The sequence below is a fragment of the Taudactylus pleione genome, unplaced genomic scaffold (assembly GCF_031769625.1).
Source record: "Taudactylus pleione unplaced genomic scaffold, aTauple2 ptg000218l, whole genome shotgun sequence".
NCBI classification, from domain to species: domain Eukaryota; kingdom Metazoa; phylum Chordata; class Amphibia; order Anura; family Myobatrachidae; genus Taudactylus; species Taudactylus pleione.
In genome coordinates, this window is record NW_028284620.1 from 7814651 (window position 1) to 7841003 (window position 26353).

Consider the following 26353-nt stretch of genomic DNA (forward strand, 5'->3'; position numbering starts at 1 on the left):
CCATAAAGGGGGCCAAATGTAATAGGGTCCGAATTTTGAAAATGTGCGAGTATAGAGCTACACTCACACATTTTTAGAACTCGCCCTATGTACTACAGTGGGAGAACATGCTTTCTCATGTTTCTCACGCCCCCACAACTTGCACTGCTGAAACTCGTATGCAGAGGTTTTCCCATGGAAAATATAACTCTGCCAATGTAATAGATGGGGTGATTCAGCTTAGGATAGAATTTCAAAGTTGCAATTCCGTCTTTGATAATATGCAAATGCAGCAGAAGGTGTATAACACTCCCTGCTGCATTTGCAAGCCCAGCACTGCTACCGAGGTCGCAGGCATCGGTCATGATGGTGGACAGCGCCAGGTTGCCGGCCAGCTGAGTAAGCCTTCACGTACGCAGGCTGGCCAGCTTGCGAGGCCAGGAAACTCTGTCGTGGAAGCAGCCCCTGACCTTGTCACTCCCAGAAATCAGGGCCGACACGACTCGGTTTTCTGGAATGCCAGCCTTCCCCGCACCGCCCCTTAAATACTTTTGCCTGTCAATCAGGGGCTGCGTGCGATCACCAGGGCCTGTTCTGAACGGTCCTGCGTACTTGCAGTTTGCCGATAATAATACGTGCACTGCTCAATCAGCCCAGAGTGCGAGTTTTTAACTTGCACATATTACTTATACTAATATTACATATTGCTTACTTGCATAAAAAAAATAGACCTGCTTCAGGCTAGCGAGTATAGCCTGAGCAGGTGCGAGTTACACAGAGGCATGCACAGATCAGTGAGCTCTGTGCATGCTTCTGTGTTTAAAAATAGATTATAAAACTGTAAAAATGAAAAAAATTATAAATGAGGTGTGGTCCCACCTTAAAAGCACAACTAGCTCTGGGCTTATCTGAGCTAGTCCTGGTAGTGAAAATACGGGGGAAAAAGACATAAGGTTTGCCCGTATTTTCATCCACCAGCACCAGTATCGGGGAACTAGTCCTAGTTGTGGAAATATGTAGGGGTTCCCCATATTATCCACAAACCAGCACTGGACTCTTTTTAGCGGGGGTGTAATGCCACAGCAGTAGGACGCGCTTCACTGGGTCCCCTGGCCAAAGCATTATCACCCCACACTAGTCAGCCCAGGCCGAGGATCCCTGGGGAGGAGAGTACCCACCAATAAAGGATTTCCCCCTCTCCAGGACACCCAGGTTGATTGTGTAAAAAAATAGATTAAATAATATTGTCCTTTACAGTAGAACTAGAGGTCCCTGCAAATCTCCCCCGCATGCTTGTACTTGGAGAACCACATGTACCAGCATGCAGGGCATTAAGGGCCCGCTGGTACATCTAGTTCAATTGCAAAGGAAATATTAACATAAACACAGGACAAATACAAAGAGAGAGAGAGGCTGCGCTAATATAATGATCCTTATAGAAAAGCGGGGGCAGCTGGAAAGAATGTAGCTACCCCAACTTCACAAAGCAGTTAAACAAGGAAAGGGAAGCAGCGCTCACCCAATGTGACACAAATGAAAAAGACGATTCCAGAAATAGAAAATACATACAGTTTGTGTATATGTATATATTTATATATGTGTGTGTTTATATCGAATAATACAATAAACAAGTGAAATTTAAAAAATATATTTATTTAAGATAATAAGTACTCAATATACAGTCAGGTCCATAAATATTGGGACATTGACAGAATTTTCATATTTTGTCCTTTATTCACCACCACAATGGCTTTGAAATGAAACAAACAAGATGTGCTTTAACTGCAGACTTTCAGATTTAATTTGAGGGTAATTACATCCAAATCAGGTGAACAGTTTAGGAATTACAACGGTTTCTATATGTGCCTCCCACTTTTTAAGGGGCCAAAAGTAATGGGACAAACTAAACAATCCTAAATCTAACTTTCACTTTTTAATACTTTGTTGCAAATCCTTTGCAGGCAATTACAGCCTGAAGTCTGGAACGCATAGACATCACCAGACGCTGGGTTTCATCCCTGGTGATGCTCTCCCAGGCCTCTACTGCAAATGTCTTCAGTTCCTGCTTGTTCTTGGGGCATTTTCCCTTCAGTTTTGTCTTCATCAAGTGAAATGCATGCTCAATCGGATTCATGTCAGGGGATTGACTTGGCCATTGCATAACATTCCACTTTTTAGCCTTAAAAAACTCTTTGGTTGCTTTTTCAGTATGCTTCGGGTCATTGTCCATCTGCACTGTGAAGCGCCGTCCAATGAGTTCTGAAGCATTTGACTGAATATGAGCATATAATATTGCCCAAAACACTTCAGAATTTATTCTGCTGCTTTTGTCAGCAATCACATCATCAATAAATACAAGGGAACCAGTTCCATTAGTAGCCATACATGCCCACGCCATGACACTACCACCACCATGCTTCACTGATGAGGTGGTATGTTTTGGATCATGAGCAGTTCCTTTCCTTCTCCATACTCTTCTCTTCCCATCACTCTGGTACAAGTTGATCTTTGTCTCATCTGTCCATAGGATGTTGTTCCACAACTGTAATGGCTTTTTTAGATGTTGTTTGGCAAACTCTAATCTGGTCTTCCTGTTTTTGTGGCTCACCAATGATTTGCATCTTGTGGTGAACCCTCTATATTCACTCTTGTGAAGTCTTCTCTTGATTGTTGACTTTGACACATATACACCTACCTCCTGGAGAGTGTTCTTGATTTGGCCAACTGTTGTGAAGGGGTTTTTCTTCACCAGGGAAATAATTCTTCTGTCATCCACCACAGTTGTTTTCCGTGGTCTCCCGGTCTTTTGGTGTTGCTGAGCTCTCTCTGGTGTGTTCTTTCTTTTTAAGAATGTTCCAAACAATTGATTTGGCCACATCTAATGTTTTTGCTATCTCTCTCATGGGTTTGTTTTCATTTTTCAGCCTAATGATGTCTTGCTTCACTGATAGTGACAGCTCTTTGGATCTCATATTGAGAGTTGACAGCAACTGATTCCAAATGCAAATGTCACACCTAGAATCAACTCCAGACCTTTTACCTGCTTAATTGATAATGAAATTACAGGGAATAGCCCACACCTGTCCATGAATTAGCTTTTGAGTTGATAGTCCCATTACTTTTGGCCCCTTAAAAAGTGGGAGGCACATATTGAAACTGTTGTAATTCCTACAACGTTCACCCGATTTGGATGTAATTACCCTCAAATTAAATCTGAAAGTCTGCAGTTAAAGCACATCTTGTTTTGTTTCATTTCAAAACCATTGTGGTGGTGAATAGAGGCCAAAATCTGAAAATTCTGTCAATGTTCCAATATTTTTGGACCTGACTGTATATGTGCTGTATAGGTTAAACTTTATAGGTCTGACAATGCTAGATGACTGTTCAGTTAGACAAACAAATGTTTCTAAGAATAAGTCCTAATACCGGTATACAAATAAGGTACAGGATAGACATACAAACAAGGTAAGGGTAAAATGACAATTCACCAATGGAACTTTGGTGTGAATATAGAGAGAGCAGGTTTTCTGGATCTCCTTATTTGTGCAATTGTCACATTCCATATGCTGTTAATACAGTGTCCTGAAGAAAGATTGTCGCAAAGTTCAGTTGTAGTGATTACTCAGTCTTTTTAGGGTCAAAAGAAGGTGATACGTCTGATGCTGGGCATACACTATGCAATTATCTGTCAGATATCTGTCCAATCTGGCTGGTTGGAATGAAAACCTTGGTAATGTATGGGAGCAAATAACAATAGCCGCTGTATTTCACATAGACATGCACTGGCATGCACCTCTCTCCACTATTGACTTTAATGGTGGGAACCGCTAGGTTACATAAGGGCCATTTATAGGCCCGCTCTATCTTTCAGCATCAGACAATTTCTTTTTGGGTCATATCTTTTATCCTGTTTTCTGGCCCTCAGTGCTCATCATCAAAGGATCTCAAACTCTGTCCTGTGGATCTTTTAAAATGTCAGTGAGAAATGAATACACCTGTGCACCTGCTGGGTGACCTGGAAAACGTGACCTGTGTGGGGTCCTGAGAACGGAGTTTGAGAACCACTGCTCAATATGTTTCTTTGTTTTGTACTCTTGTATTACTGCCCTGTAAAATTAATAACACAGATTAAAAAAAAAAGAGACAGAGAGAAGGACGACCGTCCTCACACAGCAGAAAACTTAAGTGTAAAGGAAAGAACAAGATCGTAAAATGGGATGTCATTACTTAAAATGTCAAATAATTGCTGATGTAATTTTCCAGTGCAACATCCTTGTGTTCACTCTATCATTTTCTTTCACTCTGCTCCTCTGATTTAGTTGTCTACATCTAGTGTTGGTACATGCCCGACAACAAGACAAATACCAACTGCTGCCTCAACACCGGATATTAATGAGAACAGTACAGCAGTTATGCCAAGCATGCCAGACCCAGAAGATTCCTCTTCTGTGGATAATGAGGTAAGAGAAATCAAGCTGTCTTAATTTCTTGTCTGTGAATTGCCAGGCACTATTTAAATTAAATAATAATAATCTAAATATGTACTGAGAGCGCCATAACATTAATTCTAACAGTGATTTCCTCAAACATCTGATAGTCAAATTCAATTGATTATTAAGATACACTATGCATACCCAAAAGCCAAATTAAGAAGTAACATACACCCTCTAAGACCTATACACAACATCAGGGCCAGGCAGACTTATGCATTATGTTAAGTTCTTGACTCATCTAGCCAGGCAATCACATGGGAATCAAAATTTGTCTGCAAGAATTTTTATGTAGATCATAAGGTTACGCTCTCCAATTGTTGGAGCTTGTGAGAAGCTGTGGTTTGGCCTGGCTTTGCAAGTGCGCACCATCTCCACCAACGCCATTAGGATGGTCACTGCTGGGTCTGCTTTAGGTTACCATATAATCCGCTTTAGCTCCTCTTCTCTGCTGCTTCTGTTGGTCTCTGCAGGAAGGCTAAATGCTAGTATTGTGATTTTTACTTAGCCAGTGGCCATTGACATTGTTCCCATATCAGACTACTGCTAGCAGGGGTCTAGTGGATTTATGGCGGACAAGGCAAATGCCACTAGGGCTAAGGGTAGCAGTATTATGGCCTTGTTTTTTTGCTTGTGTCAGGTGGACTCTGGCACCTTGCGTGCTTTCAGTCGGGGTCAGGGAGCGAGGTGTCCACCATGGTGGAGCCAGCGAATGGTCAGGCGTTGGCAACGCCCTTGCGTCGGCTCTCTTAGCGCCAGGTGTTGTTTCCCTTCTGGAGGGGTGAGGTCTCGGCCGGGTCTGACCCACCATGGCTTTGGACCATGGAGTGTATATCGTCCAGTTTCGAGAAGGTGTCTATCTGGAAAGTTTTTTTGAGGATCCTCACAAGTGTCTTTCCTTCGGAGCTGTCTGAAGAAGAGGGGGAGCTTCAGGATGAAGTAATTTCCCCAGAAGGTGAGGTCCTGGATTCCTCAGGGGGTTGAGGTACTCATTTCTGCGGTTCGGCAGTCCCATGACTGTTTAGAGTTAGATACGGCTGCAGAGTTATCTGGGCCTTCAAACGTCTGAGCAAGAGAGTTTGTTACCTTTCCTTTGTTCATGGATCTTTCTTATCTGATTGGGGAATCCTGGAAACCGCTGGATAAAAATGTTTCGACCTCGTAGGTTTGACACCCTGTATCCCCTTACGACGGATCACGTGTCAAAGTGACAAGGTTGATGCCCCAGTGGCATGCTTGGCCAGGAACACGGCTCTTCCAGTTCAGGGCTCTGCGTCCTTTAATAATCCAGTAGATGATAATTTGAGGGTTGCCTTGAGTCTGTCTTTCTGGGTTCTGGGGTGGCTATCCGCCCTTTGCTAGCCTCGGCCTGGGTGGCGCGAGCGATGGAGACTTGGGCCGATAAACTCGTTGCGGGGCTCCGGGGGGACTCATCCAAGGAGTCTTTACTAGACTTGGCAGAGCAGCTCTGTGGTGCAGCAGACTTTGTTTGCGGGGCTGTCCAGAATGGGGCTCACGTTGCATCCCGGGTCTCAGTTATGGCCATAGCGGGTAGGTGGGCCCTTTGGCTCCGTACTTGGGACACAGATACCGAATCTAAATGTTCTTTGGAAGTGTTTTTGGTGGAGGTGTTCTCTTTGGCCAGAATTGGCTACTATCATTGCCAAGGCCACAAGTTGGAGGAGCACATTTGTTCCCGTGGTGGCCCCTAAGCAACGGGGGCCGCGGTTTAAGACATTTCGCTTTTTCTTTCAGGGGTCGCCATCTATAGCAATCAGCCCGAGGCACTTTTTTCCTTATGGTTCTGTGCCGAGGGTCCGGTTTTCTGGGGCCAACAGACGCTCAGGAGCCTGGGCTCCTGAGAAACCTAGCGCCTGACACCATCTTTCCCCACCCAATTCGGTTGGGGGTGGACGGACGCCCGCTCCAGGTCAGGGACTGGTGGGTGGAGTTGAATGTTGACTTCTGGGTGCGGGGCATCGTTTCCCGAGGTTATGTGATCGACCGCAGGGGTTCGCCATAACGTTTTTTTTCTTACTGCTCTTCCCCGGGATACGGAGAAGATGGTGGCCTTGGATGAAACTATCATTGTTCGGCTTTCAGAAGGGGGTTATTGTTCTGTTTATTGAGTTAGAATGGAAACTGTATTTCTTCTCCAACCTTTTCCTTGTTCGGAAGCCGAACGACGACTCCTGCCCAATTTTGAATTTTCGGACCTTGAACACCAGGCTTTTGGTGTCTAATTTTCTCATGGTATCTCCGATCAGTGATCCACAGGATGGAGGCCAACAAATTTTTGACCTCACTCAATATCAGGGACGTGTACCTACGCGATCCAATTTGGGGCCGGATTCAATTAGAGTGCCGGATTCAAAGTGCCGTTTGGAGATAAATTTCCGCAGATTCGGGTTTTTCACCAGTTTTCGAAGTATCTCCATATTTAATTCCAGGACAATTTCGCGTAAGCGGAAAGTCAATGCATTGTAATAGGTGGAAAAGTATCTCCTAAGCAGGAGAAAAAAAAAGTGCAAAATCTTTATATTGGGGTGCAACGTGGGTAAACACTGAGAACCCTTGGGACAGCCCCCCAAAGGACAAATCAACAAAAAAATAAGTACTTTCGTTTTGAGGGTGAAAAAGTGGGGGGGACAACTATAAAAACTAGCAAAATAGACTTTTTGCTGTAAAAAGGGCCCAAGTGTGTTTGGTATTGCAGGTGCAGGTATGAGGGTGGTTTATCACGATTTTTAAAAGTTCACTTTAGAGAGATAAAAATATGCTAGCACCCATTTTCAAGTACCCCAAATTGACTGGTCAACTTATTTTCACCAAAAAATACTGCTTTATGCCATTCTTCACCACTTTTGCGAAGATGCTAATAAGAAGCAATTTAAACTACTTAAGTACCCCAAACACTTTTATAAGAGCTATTAGTACACATCTACATTGATTCCCTATGTTAGTGCATCGTTTTTGGGGGTACAGACTGATTTCCCCACTTCTGACAGTACTTTCTGCCTTTCCGTTTTCGCCTGTTTATAAATTGATTATGGAGAAAAGCTGGGACGCGAGCGAAAAGTTTCTGCCTCTGAAACAGGCGAAGGAGGCGGAAAGTCGGACAGGCGATACTTTTCACCTCTAATTGAATACGAGCCTTGGACAGGTCATCGCTCTCTGCTTCGGCTCACTGTAGGCTTGGCTCACTATCCGTTCCATTCCATTCCGTTTGGCCACAGCCCTGCACATTTTCATGAAGATCATTGTGGTTATGCGAGACTGCTGCGCAAGGAAGGGATTGTGGCGATTCCCTATTTAGACTATTCCCTCGTAAAGGCCGAATCGGCTTCTCTGTTGCCTGGATCGCATGGTGCAAGTTCTTCAAAATCATGGCTGCAGCCTGGATTTCGAATAGTCTCATCTAATGCCTTGTCAGCGCCTGCTGTTTCTGGGGGTGTACCAACTGCACTAGACTAACAATATGGAGATATATATTTAAAGAGATACCCCTAATATGGAAAAAAGCAAATGCTTTAATTATATATTCCAGTGTGGGGGTGCTACCACCGACAATAGAGAATTATCACAAACAAAAAGAACCAAAGATAGGATTGTCTTATATGTTGCACACACTGTATAGGTCTAAAACATAGCTCTTATTTGTCCTTTTTAAAATGGAAGTAATTAAAACACTGCAAAATAAAATGGATAGCTAGTGAAAAAGATGAAAGAAAAGTGAATTTAAAAAAGCTGTGCACTCACTACATACATTGTTGGTTACTGTATGAAATAACGTTATATCTCAAAGGTGATATTCTGTATATTATTCAGAGGGAATAAATCTCTTCAGATATGGTTTAAAATGTACAATAATATTTCATTCACTATTTTGAAGGTTTCCATTTTAGTCCTTTAGGTATCCCAGAGTATATACAAGATCTTCCATACTTATAATGCTAAATTAGCCACCGACCATCCCCCACATTTGTTATCCAGTAACTCTAGGAAACATTTTTTATTACTCAGTGTATATGTGTATATATATATATATATATATATATGTGTGTGTGTGTATGTGTGTATATATATATATATATGTGTCAGGTTTTGTATAGCGCCAGAATTTGTGATATACCAAAACAATAAATAACGTGAGAATTAATGTAAATCTCTTAGCACCCCCCCACATCAACGGGTTGTCAGCTCAACTTGATATAAATTAAGTAGTGGTTAGCAACTTGTATTGAAATTTATAAACAATAGAATCAGATTGGAGTGTCCTAAAGTGCCATACAGTGTAAAGTGATCATGTGCAAACAGTGCAAACAATACATATGTGATTTAAACCTATCAATTGCAAATAAATACAATAAACCTCTTTTCAGGGCCTGAGAACAAATGATAAATATAGACCAATATGTATATAAAAAATGTACACATTTATTTAGAACATAAGACACAAAAACACATATAAATAGGAATGATCAACAGTAAATGTCAGTATTATTAAATGAAATAAATACAATGCATGAAAATAGATTTGATGCTTATAGTATTTTATGTGTAGAGGATAGTGATGTCAGGTAGGGTACAAGCTCCGAACACGTTTCGTCACCAGCGGACTTCTTCAAGGAGATAGTCTATTGAATGGCCGATTTCTGCTGCCCCTTTTGAGGTTTTTATTTTTATGGGAGGGTCTCAAACAAGTTTTTGTTATTTAGTGCCTCCTGTTTTGTTTTGGTATCCCCTGTGCTTAAGAGTCTTTTCTTACCTTTATGGTGTTTTTTTTGCAACAGGGAACTTCTGTAGAATTTGAGGCTCCCTGGGCAGACAGTGTCTTGAGTTTTGTATTCAGTATGCATACAGGAGATCATGAGGTACAGAAGCCACTTGTTTGCGTAGGTATAATATGTAATTTATTTTTTTTCATCCACTAGGTGACGCTGGAGTATTTACAATGGGGTTATAGACGGGGTCTCAACCTTGTGGTGATTTCCTTCATTCAAACCAATCCGATTCCTACAATCGGATGGGTTTGAGCCCCTAGACTAGATGGACTTCCTGTATGGTTATGGATGACAGTTCGTGGTTGGCTCTTGCCTTCGCTTGGCAGGGTCAGAGTCTGGGGCTCTGTCCAATCGCTCTCCCTAATTTTTTATTTTTTTTTTGTGATCGGGATGTGCTTCGCACGAAGCTGGTCTCTTGTGCATATTGTGGTGTTGGCCTTCCACGTTAATCATCCTGGTGTTTCTGCTTTGGTTGGCTGTAGCTGCATCTGCATCTGGTTAGTTTTTTTAGCCTAGTTCTCATTACTTCCATACTACAACAGATTCTTGTTGGTGCTCTCCGATAATCTGTGTTTTCGGTGGTAATCTCCGGGGCAGTGAAGTGAAGAGCTACTGCTTGTCCCTAAGTCATGCGGCTCTTTTGTGCAAAATTTAGGCTTTGTTTATGTTCTCCCATTTGTTCTCGGGCAACCCCTATTTCCTGTTGTTTTTAATGTTCTGCAAGTCAGATTCTGTAGGGGACACTGGACGCCCTCCCAGTGCTGTTTTCTTGTTGCAGTGTTCTTTGGAGGGTTCTCAGCTGCATCTTTGTTGTCTGCAGCGTGATGGTTGTTTTTTGTTAGCTGTTCTCTGTTTTCTTAGTAGGTTCCTCCTCCTTGTCTCTCTTTTCTCTGTTGTCTATACTCTCCGTCTCCGCTCTGGTTTGGTTAATCTGAACTGAGGTCGGGTGGGGTATAGAGGGGATGGAGCCAACTACACTTATAAAGAATTTTAAAGTGCCAGGCTCCACTCATCATCCATCTATACTCCATTGTATATATTCCAATGTCCCCCATGGAATCCGAGAAAGTGATTTATCGATGAGTACCAATATCCTGTTTTCATACAATTAGAGGTTCAACCAGATAATGCATAATAGAAGTTTTGGGGCAGGGCAAAATGTGAACTTCCCTGATGAAATATCCTGAGACACTCCAAGCTGCTAATTCTCTCCAGTGTTGTCCCTTTGAGGATGATGAACCGGCCCCAAAACCTAAAACCCTGTTGTTTATATGTCAAAATGTTTAAGGCTGAATTCCCCCAATCAGTACAGCTTACTGAGCTCATGGGAGAAGCTTTGAGTACTCCGGGCAAGCAATTCCAGGTCCCAAAGAGACTAGTGTATTTTTACCCTTTCCCTACTAAGTGGAAAGTCCCTCCCACTGTTGATTTGCATATGGCACGCTTCGTTAGAAACTGTACGCTGGCCATTACCGTCTATATCTTCCCTTAAGGAAACCACGGATATAAAACTAGAAACTTGTCTAAAGTCAGTCTACTTGCTTTCTGGTGCTGTCACTAGGCCAGCTGTGGCCTGGGTGGCTAAGGCTATCGAAGGATGGGCAGGGGCACTGGAAGAGAACCTGCCATCAGACACTACCAAGAAACAACTGAACTACATCTCCCATATTCAGGAAGCGGCCTTTTATTTGGGAGAAGCTGCGTTGGATACTGGACTACTTGCCTCTCGGGCATCTGCGGCTTCGGTAGTCGCACGCTGGGTCCTTTGCCTACAGTCCTGGAAGGCGGACCTGGGATCTAAGAAGGCACTCGAATCCTTACACTTCTCTGGAGACAGGCTGTTCGGCGAAGAATTGGACAAGATTGTGGCTACCGTGACAGCCTCTAAATCTGCCTTTCTGCCATCGGCAACTGCCACTAAGCCTAGGCTTTCCTCTTATCGGTCCTTTCTCTCTCAGGGTAAAGCAAGAGGACAGTTTTTTCCCAGGCAGTCTAAGACCACCAGGCCACGAGTCAAGCAGCCTTGGTTTAGCAGACGTCGAGCTTCTAAGCCTGACAACGAACCTTCCGCCTGATGGGGCGGGCCTCTTGCTTGGTGATCCCAGGGTGGGAGGCCGACTTCTTCAATATGATGACTCTTTGAGTCAAACAGACACCTGGGTCCGAGAAGTGGTCTCTCAGGGTACGCCCTCACTTTCTTGAGGCGTCCTCTCCAGCAATTTTTTTGTACAGGTCCTCCATCAGACCCTCTCAAGGCCCTGGCCCTCCTAGAGGCCATTCACTCCCTGTTGCGTTCAGGAGTGAAAATACTGGTTTCAAATAGGTTTTTTTTTTTCCACTCTCTTTTTAACTCAGAAGCCAAATGGGGCTCATCAGCCTATTCTGAATCTCAGATCCCTCAACAGGTTTACAAGTTCTGTATGGAAACTTTACGATCAATTATCCTGGCAATGGAGCCTGGGGATTTCAAGGTTTCTGTAAACATTCAGGATGCATTCCTGCATGTACCTATTACTCCAACCTTCCAGCGGTTCCTACGATTTGCTGTTCTGCAGCAACATTACCAGTTTCGGGCACTACCCTATGGTCTGGCAACAGCCCCTCGGGTTACGGCAGTACACCTCAGACGCCGCGGAGTCAGAATTCTGCCATACCTAGATGACCTCTTAACTTTGGCAGACTCACCAGTTGTGTTCCAACGCCATTTCCAGCTGACCATAGACTGTCTACAAACACACTGCTGGATCATCAATTGGAAAAAGTCCTCCCTATCTCCGACACAGCGGATGATACATCTGGGGACACTCCAGGATTCTCGAATACAGAGGATCTCTCTGCCAGCAGAAAACATGTTGACACTACACTTGCGTGTGCGCTGCTTGCTCCACAATCGGGGGTATCCATTCACTCAGCAATGCAGGTACTGGGGTCCATGGTATCCACCTTCGATATGGTGGAATGCGCCCAGTTCCGCTCCAGGCCTCTGCAACAACTGATTCCCTCCCGGTGCAACAGACAGTATCATCTGATCCTGTCCCAGGTTCGGTTTTCCCTCTCATGGTGGCTACAGACGTTCCATCTGGACAAGGGTCGTCCCTTCTGGATTCCAGATTGGGAACTTCTCACAACAGATGCCAGCCTGTGCGGATGGAGCATCATTCCTTTCAAGTGGACAATTCAGGAAAATCGCCTACCCATAAACATTCTGGAGCTTCGAGCAGTGTACAGAGCACTCGCTCAGGATCTCCTCCTCCACAGCATGCCGGTCCAGACCCAGTCCGACAACGCAACTGCGGTAGCATACATCAACCATCAGGGAGGCACGCGATGTTGGGCAGCCATGCAGGAAGTGGCAAACATTCTGGTCTGGGTCGAAGGTCATCTCCCAGCAATCTCTGCAGTGTTCATCCCTGGAGTCCTTAACTGGGAAGCGGACTTCCTAAGCCATCAGGACATACACGCCGGATACATATCTGTCTTTGATGGCGTGGCTCTTGAGTCTTCCCTCTTAAGAGCCAAGGATTTCTCTCACTCTGTGGTCCAGACGATGCTCAGGGCACGTAAGTCTGCCTTAGACCAAATCTATTACAGAGTTTGGCCCTCTTACATTCAATGGTGCTCCCCCAGGGGCCTTACAGTATTCAGGGTCTCTCGGGTGCTTGCCTTTCTCCGGGCTGGGCTAGTCCTTGGTCTCCACCTGGCCTTCCTTAGAGTTCAGGTTTCTGCTCTGTCAATCTGGTTCCAGTGAAGGGTTGCTCTCCTGCCTAATGTCAGAACATTCTTTCAGGGTGTCCTCCGCATTCAACCACCTTTTGAGCCTCCGGTGGCTCCGTGAGATTTGTCCTTGGTTCTCAGGGCTCTACAGGCTCCTCTGTTTGAACCACTGGACTCAGTAGACCTCAAGTGGCTGAAAATGAAGACGCTCTTTCTCCTCGCTATCTTCTCTGCCCGCAGGTTATCTGATTTGGCAGTACTCTCCTGTCGCTTCCCGTTTTTGATTTTTCATCCGGACAGAGCTGTCCTCTGTACCAGGTCTGGGTACCGACCTAAAGCGGTATCCTGGTTCCATGTGAATGAAGAGATTGTGGTTCCGTCCTTCCGGTCCTTGGATCTTTCTGCATGGCAATCTCTCAAGCCTACACGCAGGCTCCAAAAGAGAGAACGCTAACCACATAAATTATCGCAGTTTAATATGATATCAAATTGTAACACTGTACAAGAAAATTTATAAAATATAATAAAAATAAAATGTCAGCTGATCAAAGTTTACAATACAAACATGAAAATTTTAAAATTAATTAGGCAAAATATATAAACTAATTCTTAAAAGAATCATGTACTCCTATTCATGTGTAACTACACAGAGACAGGTAATTGACTATAATCCACTGATATTAGTTCTCCAATCCACGAAAATTGTAATATAATTGTAAATAGAACGGATATGGACTTTGCTGTATTTTTGCAATCCTTGAGTTGATTGCTGCTGTTTAATAACCTGTTACCATAGAGAATCCTTTTAAAATAGGTAAGTTGCATGCACACAATAATATTCTGTAAATGGCAATTAAGAGCTCTTATAAGCCAGCTGTGAATAGACTCATGCAGTCTTTGCGTTGTTTACAAAGCAGCAATTAGCAAAATAACATCCTTTTGAGGTATATTAGTTACAAACAGTAATGTTCCAATATTTGGTGGTAACAATTAAGAACTCCACTGTGCCAGCTGTACGTGAATTCAAGCAGTCCTAAGACTGATTATAAAGTAGCAGTCAGTTAGCAGATTCTCTTTAAAATGTATTTGTCTAATGAAAAATATAATACTCCATTAGTTAAAGGCCGTTAAACGTTCCTATCAGCCAGCAGTTAATTAAGGTTGTAAAGCAGTGGTTTCGTACAATAATGTGTACTCTCTGTGCACTGTCCGGCACGGTGGAAGCAGAGTACTGCCAAGCGTATGCTTCTTACCGCTACCACTTACGGGACCCCGGGGAGTTATATTTCCAACTGCTCTGTCCAGACTTCTGACGGCTGTGTTGCAGTGTACACCGCGCTGGCTGGAGCGCCTGCCTGGTCACAGGGGCTATTGCCAGATCTGTAGGAGAATGTTTCCTGGTATCGTCATTAGCAAAAGGGGTGGACCTTGACGCGTTTCTCAACCACCACCATGGGACTGTTTCATCAGAAGTGCTTGCCCTCAGAACTTTCCTTCCTTATATTTGATTCTTGAGTCAATCAAGGAAATGCTTATGTCCTGTTTGATTAACTCATAACTCTTGTCATCAGCCTAGTATATTTACTGTACAATTAAAAATGTTATCTTGCGGTGACAAAACTTATCTAGCTAATCATTAAGCTTGAGGTGAGTATTATCATCACTGCAGGTTTCCAGCTAAAGTATAACCAGATAATAACATCAGGAATTTATCCAAAATGTCAAAACTAAAAAGAACTATATATATTTTTTGCTTTTTCACATACGTGTAAGCTAAGCCGCTATATTCAAAATAGTCCTTACATGCAAGCTGATCTTCCAGTTCCAAACAGGGTTGAACTCTGTGGGACCCTCGTGGGCGCTTCAACGTGGTGCTTCTGCTGAACAGTTGTGCAAGGCAGCCACGTGGTCTTTCCTCCACACCTTTCTCAGGTTTTACACCTTTGATACCTTTTCCTCTCAGGATGCTTCCTTTGGGCTTCGGATTCTCCTTTCTGCTCAGGAGTGTCCCCACCCTTAGGGAAACTGCTATGGGCATCCCCTTCGTATCCCTGTGGATCATCCTATGGAGACTGAAGAAGAAATGAAGAGTTATGGTAGACTTACTTTTTGTTAACTCTACTTTTTCGAAGTCCATAGGATCCACAGGGCGTCCACCCTGACACACTTGGCCTCAGTGGGTATTTTTCTCTCTTGATCACTGATTCCTTCATCTTCTGGGAGTGTGTTTTTTGAGAGTAATGTTCTTCCTTCTCTTCTATTCTGCTCCTGTCTTGGGCTTGTTTTTAAAACTGTCTGCCTGTAGCTGGGGTGTGGGTTATTTATGTGGAGGATGACTGATGCATCCTGTGAGCTAAAGCTTAACTGTTTGGTGACTGGATCACTCCAATCACACACCCCATGGTATCCCTGTGGTTTCTATAGACTTCGAAGAAGTAGTTAACAAAGGTAAGTCTACCATAACTCTTGATTTCTCACATACTCGTATCTGATCATTTCCTGGCTTAGACTTGCACAGTCCAAGCCTAAAGAATACAGATAATTTTCAAAAATAATGTTGATAGACTTTTTAGCTCATAAATGTTATATAGCTGTTTTTCTATCTTTTTGTGAAGGTATGGATAGAGATTCGCAGGCACCAAATTTTAAGGGAAGATCTTCGTCAAAGAAGGAAGCAGCTGGAGTCCTTGATGGCAGAGCACCAGAAGAGACAAGGACTCACAGAAACTACTTCTGCTGGCTCTTTAAGAAGTGATGACTCTGAAACTCAAGGCCTCCAGCACCAAAGCAAAACTGAAAAGTGAGTAATAGTTATGACTATCATATAGGACAGGGTTATTGTGGATGCTGCTGTAGAAGTCAGTTGCCATATTCCTTTGTCATTATTCATGTTCATATGTCACCTTTTTAATTCTTAACTGTTTTTTAAAATTGCAACTTTATAGCGGCTTGTGAAGGGTTTATGTAAAAATGTAAACAATATTTGATGTCAGAGAGACTTTCGCTGTAGGGTTATGCTGGAAAACCAGCAAGTTGCCTCCTTTTATCTCCTAAAATCTGTTTAGCAACATAGGGGGGAAATTCAGTTAGCCCCAATATTTTTTCAGGTGAGAAAAATGGGAGTTTCTTTGCAAATTTTTTCGTGCTGTTCAATTAGCCCCAGTTTTTTATTTTTTTAATTAAATATCTATATCCGTGCAAAACACAGAATCCTTGAAATGGTTACGGACCTATCTGTATTTGCCTCCGTGAACCCAATAAAAAAGCTGATTTATCGAGGATTTTTGAAACTGATGAAAAAAAATCCCTGATGATTGTCAGCTTCATGGCTAATTAAATAGCCCCCGGGGGATCAATTAGCCACGGTTACGTCGGCTAATTAAATTTCCCCCACAATCTGTAAACTAATGTGTATATGCTTTCATTCCCTGTAATATGGAGGGAGTTATTGCCACTGAAAATATGGTAATATTCGCCATGGAGAATTCTTTGACACTACAAATATACTACAACTATAATAGCTTTCCTGCTAGGCTTCTTTCGTCGGGCACAGCACCCTGCCCTTTTTTTAAAAGTCAAAATGCTCTCTGCTCCTTTTCCATGGCCCTGCTGGGATCGCCGCACTGACAGGCTGCAGGGCTGTTTCAGCTCACTCTGGCTGTCAGCTCTTCCCGACTGCATGGCTCCCCACAGCGAGTGAATAGATGCCATGCGCATGCACACAGCATCTATTCACACTGCGGGAGAGCTTGGGGGCAGCCCAGCATCTCCGTGAGTACTGGGCATGCCTCCCTACAGTGATGAAAAGGGGTTGTGTCTCAAGGACATGCCCCCTTCTCTAGTGACCACACCCCTTTTCGGGCACATGCACGCCCTTGGCGCGCGCAGAAAAGCACCCCTATCTGAGAGCCACCCTAGAAGAAACACTATATAAGTTGTCTCACACCAGACTTATAAAACAAGAGACTTAGTATATGTTTGACTGTTTCTTGTTAGAACAATGGCCACATGGGGAGGCTCCACACAATGTGCTCTGGATGAAGATGGAGATGATGCCTGCATTTCTGATATAAATCAGGCAGAAGAAGAGGAGGAGGAAGAGGAAGACGACACATTCCATGAAAATACCACTTATCGTCAAGGCAGCGTGAATCAGAGTGCTTTTAGTGGGAAGAGCTCTAAACAGGGGTTAGTGATCTTTCACAGACATATATGATATTTTTGTTAGCCCAAATGAATGTCTCATGTTTGCAGTCTACCTTTCCATCTTTATCCACAAACGTATATTAGAGAAGGAGCGGGCGCACCGCTACTATTTTACATTTCAGTGGTCAGTGGCGGCAGCGCATCCGTGTGTGGGTTACAGCATCCCCAGAACACTGTATTAGCTGGGATATGTTGTTCTACATGTTAAAACACTTAAATATAAACATTGCCCCCCAACTGAAAACTCTGACAAAAACATATTACCCTCCTACTAACAAATCTAACACTCATTCACACACGCACAGCCTCCACTGACAACTCACTTATACACAACTCTCCCACACACACTGACAGCACACATACACAAATCCCCACGCTCACCATGGTGTCTCAGCGGGCAGCAGGATCCGGCTCAAAGCCGGGTCTTCTCTTCTCTCCTCAGGGGCTCAGTCAGAGGAGGCTTCTGCTTCTCCTCCGTGACCCTCTACTCTACCTCGCGGCTGCGTGTCGTGAATGCGCTCCCCTTTCCCTATCCACATCCCACACAATGCACTCACCTTCCCTTATGCACATCCCAAACACTGCGCTCCCCATCCACATCCCATGCTGCACTCCCCTTCCCCCCTATCCACATCCCACACATTGCGCTCCCCTTCCACGTCCACATCCCACACACTGTGCTCTCCTTCCACATCCCACACACTGAGCTTCCCTTCTCCCATCCACATCCCACACACTGTGCTCTCCTTCCGCATCCCACACACTGTGCTCTCCTTCCGCATCCCACACACTGTGCTCTCCTTCTGCATCCCACACACTGTGCTCTCCTTCCGCATCCCACACACTGTGCTCTCCTTCCGCATCCCACACACTGTGCTCTCCTTCCGCATCCCACACACTGTGCTCTCCTTCCGCATCCCACACACTGTGCTCTCCTTCCGCATCCCACACACTGTGCTCTCCTTCCGCATCCCACACACTGTGCTCTCCTTCCGCATCCCACACACTGTGCTCTCCTTCCGCATCCCACACACTGTGCTCTCCTTCCGCATCCCACACACTGCGCTCTCCTTCCGCATCCCACACACTGCGCTCTCCTTCCGCATCCCACACACTGCGCTCTCCTTCCGCATCCCACACACTGCGCTCTCCTTCCGCATCCCACACACTGCGCTCTCCTTCCGCATCCCACACACTGCGCTCTCCTTCCGCATCCCACACACTGCGCTCTCCTTCCGCATCCCACACACTGCGCTCTCCTTCCGCATCCCACACACTGCGCTCTCCTTCCGCATCCCACACACTGCGCTCTCCTTCCGCATCCCACACACTGCGCTCTCCTTCCGCATCCCACACACTGCGCTCTCCTTCCGCATCCCACACACTGCGCTCTCCTTCCGCATCCCACACACTGCGCTCCCCTTCCCCCATCCACACCCCACACAGGGCTTCCCTTCCCCTTTGTGTTCTCATTCCCCTCCTCCTAATACCACAGCATAAAATGACCTAATCCCACCTCCTGTGGTGGCCGCAGCTCCCCTCACTGCCCTGAACTTCCATACTCTTCTCCCCCTCCTGGCTACAGCTGGGCCGGACCAAGAGAGGCTGACCCCTGGGGTGGGGCTGGCTGAGAGATCTGAGGAGTTGAAAAACAATGGGATTAGTTCTGCACAGAATTTACATTATGCTCATGTATTTATTCATTTGTATTTACATGAAAATCAAAACCAGGTTCCCTTGTATCTTTTTATCCCCTCTATATGTTAATAATATTTATCAATTTACATCCTGGGATACAATCCATTGGATGTATGTTTCTTCATATGAGATACTTGGGTGCTACCTTTCTCATGGTATACTAACGTATACCTCTAATGAAAATAAGGGGGCATAAAAACCAAAAGAAAAGACTCTTATGATTTAATAGAAAGTGAGATTAGTTAGTGCACACCTGGAACCATGAATGTAAGGCTAACATCAAAATTAAAACTTAACTTTTATTTGGCGGTTTATAAATTGCATGAAAAATAGATTAAAATCAATAAAGTAGTGAAAAAGATTGAAAATAAAGTGATATAAAAATCATAACCTCTGTGTCTATTGTTTGTGTTTGTATGTCAGTATGTTTATTCTGATTAAAAGGGAAAAACCCCATTGGATTATATTTCCTTCAGAATATTATTATTATTATTATTATTATTGTGTTACATATAGCAACAATATAGACTCCATCCAATATTGTGGCAATTGTCTCAAAATTTGTTATATTGCTTGTGAAGTCTCAGCTGTCTCAGGCAACACTGTTGCAATCTTCTCTTTTTATTGAGATATATACTGATTCTTCAAGCAAATTTCTTTACTGATCTTCTAGTATTGTGGAGATATATCATTGCTCATATAGCTAAAATATCATGTATAGCCTTCTGTTCTGAATGGATGGCTACCATAAGTCACAGTGTGTGGATTTCCAGCTGCTGTTAATTCCTGCACATGTCAGAATCCCTAGTTAGCATGACCGTTTCTCCTTTCTCTATTGTGTCTAACAGCTCTGTCAGGCTTTTGGCATGGTTCACATTCGGGACTCCTGCTGATATAGTTTGTCCCTCCGCAATTACTTTCTGCTGTTATTGCACTCTGAGCTCGCTTCATTAGTTAGACTGCCTGCCATTTTCCTGCGTTGTCATCTTATATGCATAATGAGCTTCCACTCTGCAACGCCGTGCCTAGGCAACCTCCTCGGTTGGGGTCTGTGAGTGACAATGGTGAGGAGTGCTTACACAATAATTGTCTTTTAGTCACACTTACGCTGGCCATACACCTACACGATAAGTGCCGATGCGACTCACCGTGCCGTTTTCCCTTCAACTCTCTGGCAGTCCCGGCCACACTATTGACACACGATGTACATACGATCTCACGATAGGATGCATCGTGCGTCCGTCGTGTGAGCAGCTTCATTCGTTAAAAAAAAAAAAAGAAATGATTGTGTTGTACTACTAAATAATCATAGCAAAATGCTTAGTAAAAAACAATAACCATAAATGAGGTCTATCCATTGCTATGTTATAAGCATGTAAAACCACTAGGAAATGTTTTATACGTTTGTTATTGTTCATAGATGGAAAAGCCAGTGTACATATTCGGTTGATGGCAATTACCGTCCCTCTCCCAAAGCGAGACAGCAGCAGAATATCAGCATGCGAAGACAAGAGAATCTGCGATGGGTATCTGAGCTGTCCCAGGTAGAGGAGAAGGAACACTGGCAGGATCAAATAAACCAGCTCAAAAAACAACTTGAATTCAGCACAAATATTTGCCAGACTTTGATGCGAGATCAGCAGGTACTACAGTGCTGCCCTTCTTATAAGTCCCAGTGGTTTAACTTGTATTTTTTTCTTGATTTATAACTTATTAAAAATCATTCATGTCGATGTGATGGAAGATAGAATAGATAAATTGTGCCATTCTGTACTCCTGTCAGGTTGATGGATTTTACTGATTTCTACATCGATATAACTAAAAATGATAATTGATAGAGAGCATTCAAATCTCTGGACACTGGACTTGTTCTCTTTATAAATTAGTGCTTGAAACTCCCATTTGGCATTATTCTTATTCTTTTTAGAGACCTGCTGGATCGGTTCTGATTTTTGCCGCCAAATTTCGGGTCTCTGAAAAAAGCAAAACTTAGGGTTCCCGACTATAGATAGACAGTGATTAGTTAGACAATGTCTAGATAGATACCAGATGTTAGACAGTGAATAGTTAGACAGGGACAAAAGTTCGACGGGGTCAAAAGTCTTACACACTAAAGTTTGAGATGTTAAAAAGGTCGATGGGTACAAAAGGTCGACTGAAAAGTTCAACACAAAAATGGTCGACACATTTTCTTTTTCTAGGGTTAGGCACTTATTGGAGGTTTAGGCACTTACTCCCACGGTTAGGGTTAGGCACTTAACCAGACGGTTAGGCACCAGGAGGGAGGGTTAGGCACCCAGTGGAGGGTTAGGGTGAAGATTAGGGCTAAAAAAAAAAAATTGTTGACCATTTTTATGTCGCACTTTCGACCCTGTCAACCTTTTGTATGTGTCGACTTTTTTACGTGTCGAACTTTAGTGTATCTGACTTTTGTCCCTGTCGAACTTTTGACCCTGTCTAACTATTCACTGTCTAACATCTGGTGTCTATCTAAACATTGTCTAATTACAGTCTATTTCTTCTATCGCACCCCAAACAAAATCTTTCATAGACAAACAGCTTTCATGAACAAAAATCCATGAAAGATGAAGGTTGTCCATGAAAGATGATGTTTTGCCTCTTTCTGAGACATGAAATTTGGCTGGAAAATCCGAACCGATCCAAGTCTGCACATCTCTATTTATTGTAATTATTATTATTATTACAAAGTCTCTACCACTGCACAGGGAAAAGTACAATAAAACGCAAGTAATACAATATATTCAAACCGACAGTAAATTGGTCAAAATTAGATTTCTATATAACGGAGTAGCAAATAATAGAAGTCAATGACCCATTTGACAGACAGGAAGAATCAGTGCTTTGAGTAAGTGCGCACTTGAGACCAGGATAGGTACTGTGTGATAACTAAAGGAGCATACACACGGTCAGATGTGTCAGATGAACGATTTGAGCGATTTTTGACTGCATTAAAATGAATGGAATCGTCCAAATCTGACTGCAAACACATCAGATGTCAGATATCGTTATCTGACAAGCGGGAACGCGCATCGTTCTCTGACAAACATGTCAGATGTCAGATTTTCCTTCAGATATGAACAACTGAACGATTTTTCAAATCATTATTGTTCAGATCTGAAGAAGAATCTGACCGTGTGTATGCACCATAAGGGGTGAGTTTACAGTTTAGAGCAGTGTGTGTAAATAGAGAGGGGTAGAGTGGAATTGGAAAGCGTTACGGAGGCAGAATAAAGACTTCTAGGGCAGGGGAGTAAATTACAGAGGTGGGCTGTGCTGGAAAAGTCTCAAATGATGGAGATGGAGGAGGTAATCCGTGCTGAGGAAGAGCAGGGCGGAGTGTAGACCAAGATGTGTTTGGAGGTTGGAGTGATTGAGTGCTTTGAAAGTGGGTGAGATGTGCTTAAACTGGATGTTGTAGGGGAAGGAGAGCCAGTAAAGGAGTTGAAAAAGGAGGAGTCAGAGAGTTTGGAATAAAAAATGAGACAAGCAAGGTTTATTGAGGACAGCTTTAAGGGGAGGGGGACCAGAAATTGAAAGCAGCAGTATTAAAGCATGGCGAGTGAAGGACAGGGAGGAGTCGAGAGTGGTGTTTGCCAGTAAACTTGAGGGAGAGGAGAGAGGAAAGTATTAACAAGAGAAAGAGAAGTTGGGAGGAGAAAGGCAATAAGCTTAGTCATAGACATTTTAGACATGTATAGTTTATGAAAGCGCTGCAACATTCAGGAAGCGATGGAAGAGAACGTTTGAGAGGTGGAAGAGGGGTGGTGGAGAAGAGGTAGATTTGTCTATTGTCAGCGTACAGGTGGTAATTAAGACCAATGTAGCTGATGAAATCATAAAAGGAAGAGAGAGAGGGAAGTTGAGACTGAAAAGGAATGGTTAGAAAGGTAAGAGCAGTGTCATATAGATCAAGAGAATGTAACCTAGTTAAAATATAATACAATTATCATAGAATTCACTTTATTAGGCACACACATAGGGCCATATTCAATATGGGGCGAAAAGTCCGTTATCGGCGATAATTTATCGCCGATGAAGTCATTTTCGCCAATATCCCGGTATTCAATTATATTGACTTTTCTCATGGTGCGAAAAGTCAATGTTAAAAAACAGGCATAATTTTTCGCCAGCCTTTTCCTGGCGAAATAAAGTGCAGAATTGGGGTTTAGGGGGTGCAGGCTTAAAAAAAAAAAAAAATATCCTGCACCCTTGGGAATGCCCCCGTAAAATGATCTGTGTTAAAAAAAAAAAAAAAAAAATAAAGGGAACACACTTCTTCTAAATTAGCAGAATTGAGTCCAGAGGGGTTCCCTTACATGCGGCAGGTGTTTTCTTCATTGCAGCAGGTGCATTTTTGCAGAATTTAAAAAATCATTTCAGGGACTTAGAAATATGCTTGCACCCATATTCAATTATCCCAAATTTGATAGCCATAGTTATTTTTCCCCCAAAAAAACGTATAAATGCTCTTCTGCATCACCTTCATCAAAGTCGCATTTATGCACCTGCCGCGGCTGTTTAAAAACCCGACTTTCTTCTGCAGGCAGAAAGGGGGGTACCCATAGTGATCCCCCATGTCTGGACATTTTTAGGGGGATCCTAGGATTATTTTCCAAAAATTCCCGTATTTTTTTGCCGATCCAAGTTTTGCTGGTTTCTGATTTTGCCTACTTTGAAATTGAATACGGTGAATAGCGGGCACGCGCGCGATACTTTTCCGCCTGGAAAACAGGCGAAGGAGGCGATAAGTCCCGCAGGTGCAAAATCTTGACTTTTCGCCTCAAATTGAATACGGGCCTTAATACGCTTCACTTTTCAGTCATTCCCTGCCCCTGGTCCAGTGGAGCTTACATTCTATGGCTCAGATTTATCAGCTAGCGATATTCTTGTTATCACTCGCTACTAATCCTAAGTGGTGCTCCAACCATTGAGCTCCTAACTGTCATTTCTTCTTCAGGGTCCATAAGCTCCACAGGGAGATCTTGGGTTGTAGGTAATGGCTTGGACATCCGGGCACCACGCAGTTAATTTCAACTCCCTGGATGTTCTGGGCCACTCTCCCTATACCCCACCCTTGAGCCAGAGGCCCCTCTGTTGTAGTTGATGCCCGGCCGGAGTCGCATAGCTGCCCTCAGACTTCATTTTTTTTTAGTTGTTTCTATATATCTTGAGTGCACAGCTACAGACAGTCCGTAGGACGTCTGCGCTGTCACTCCACCACCCCTCCGGGCTGCGACCCCAGTACTGATCTGGGGCTCTTGGCGAGCGGCTGGGGGTCACGCTAGCACAGGCTCCCATGCTGACCCGGACTGCAACCGGATCCAGTGGATAAGGTAAGTCTGGTCACCACTCGAGGCTTACACTCAGGAGGGCCTTCTTGTTCCGCCTTCTGTTACTGCTCATTCTACTCTGTCAGTGGGTCCCTTGTGGGCAGCTCACCGTGGCGCCTCGGCTGTTAAGCTTTGTAAGGAGGCCATGTGTTCTTTTGTCCAGACCTTTCTAAGGTTTTATGCCTTTGATACCTTTGCCTCTCAGGATGCTTCCTTTGGGCGCTGGATTATCCTCTCATCTCAGGACCGTCCCCGCCCTTAATAGGATTGCTTTGGGACATACCCAAGGTATCCCTGTGAACCCTATGGACCCCGAAGAAGAAAATGAGTTATTGTATGAACTTCCCTTTGTTAACTCTTTTTTCGAAGTCCACAGGGCACCTATCCTGACTCACCTGGCTTCAGATGGGTTTCGCTCTGGTCACCGGTTTTCCGTATCCTATGTGAGAATGTGATTCTTGTGTGTTCCAGACTTCCTTCTCTCTCTTATCCTCTTCTGGCCTTTGACTTGTTACAAACTGAGGTGGCTCGGAGGCGGGGTATAGGGAGAGTGGCCCAGTGCATCATGGGAGTTGAAAATTAACTGCGTGGTGCCTGGATGTCCAAGCCATCACCTACACCCCAAGGCCTCCCTGTGGACCCTATGGACTTTGAAGAAAGAGTTAACAAAGGTAAATTCTTACCATAACTAATTTTCTTTCAAACATATGACAGGAGCTGATTGGTTGGAGCACTATTTAAGATTAGTAACGAGTGATAACAAGAATATCACTCGTTGATAAATCTGGGTTTATGTTCCATATCACTTGAACAGAAATACAGACTGGTTATTTTTTTTTTTATCAGCAACCTACCAGTATGTTAACACGAGGACATACAAACACAACACAGATTGGCCATAACCGGGATTTGAGCTTGTGTCCCCAGTGCAGTGAGGCAGTAATGCTAGCCTATATACAAGCTGTTGTCCAATCTACTGCATTTTTTTTTTCTGTGATATACTGGTATTTTATTGTAGGTCTTACTATCATGCTTTGCTGAGCAGAAAACAAACCCTTTCCTGGGGAAAAGGTGGGAGCGGGTCGATACCTACAGCGGGTGGATACTTACAGTATATAACAGTTTTAGTGCTCTAATCTGACTCATCTCATCCCTCCCTCACCCCATTTCCCTGGATTGTAAAGGATGACATTTTTGTTTTACTGAATTTTGAAAATTGAAGACATGAGGACTAATAGTCCTTGTAAATGATTTTATTTGTGTTTTTTTGTTTTAGTCTCTCTCCTACCTCCTACAAAGCATGTACACGAACCCATACAGTGTGATGCCCAGTAATGTCGGACCTCCACAAGTTCACCTTATAATGCACCAGCTGAATCAATGCTACACTCAGCTTTCTTGGCAACAGAGCAATGTTCTCAGGTACGTGTCCAATTTTTTTGTTTGTTTATGAAAATAGAACTGCAGAGATTTGTTGCCAATCTTTTAGAACATGTTTGCCTGTTGTGCAGTAATTTCCAGAATTCTTTAGATATCTTAAGGTCTGTATGGGGTATGTCAGTAAAGTTGAATGTTGTATTATAATGTGTGTGTGTGTATGTATATATGTATGATGACAGGCTTAATCCACGGCACTCAACCATCTGGGGTGCCCTTGGTATGTGACCACACCATATACATAAAAAATATCATACAAACTCGGCACTCGCTTGCTTTTCAAACTGCAACTCCTTTGAATACAGGGAACGTTGGTTCCAAAATATTGCAATAATTTGTTAAGCTGGCCACCACTTCACGGTCATTCCCATCTGTCCAGTCCCTACACTGATGCTCAGATAAATTATCTTGGTCTGCCAGCTTGGGCTCAAGCTTGCATACATTTTTAACATGAATATGGGTCTTGGCTTAAAGAGACAGGACCACACCCAGGGATATCAGTTAATAAGCACCTGGATATAGACAATTAGAGGTGAAAAGCCGAAATCTGTGAAAATTTCACCAATTGCGATTTTTTTTTTCCGCCTATCTGAGGCTTATTTCTGTATTCAATTCCATCCGCTTTTCGTGTACGCGGAAAGCCAATGCAATGTAATAGGCGACAAAGATTCGCCTCTGAATAGCAGGAGAAAAG

General features: G+C 43.6%; 1 protein-coding gene across 7 annotated transcripts in view; it reads left to right on the forward strand.

The window, feature by feature from the left end:
- Nucleotides 1-26353, forward strand: part of PCM1 (pericentriolar material 1) — a 225883-nt gene that overhangs the window by 144463 nt on the left and 55067 nt on the right. For all 7 annotated transcript variants that reach the window (XM_088478763.1, XM_088478762.1, XM_088478760.1 and 4 more), the window contains 5 exons: nucleotides 4299-4439; nucleotides 15583-15767; nucleotides 16964-17155; nucleotides 20292-20514; nucleotides 25499-25644. In XM_088478763.1, the coding sequence (XP_088334889.1) occupies nucleotides 4299-4439; nucleotides 15583-15767; nucleotides 16964-17155; nucleotides 20292-20514; nucleotides 25499-25644 (887 nt within the window). The remainder of the gene's footprint in view (nucleotides 1-4298; nucleotides 4440-15582; nucleotides 15768-16963; nucleotides 17156-20291; nucleotides 20515-25498; nucleotides 25645-26353) is intronic.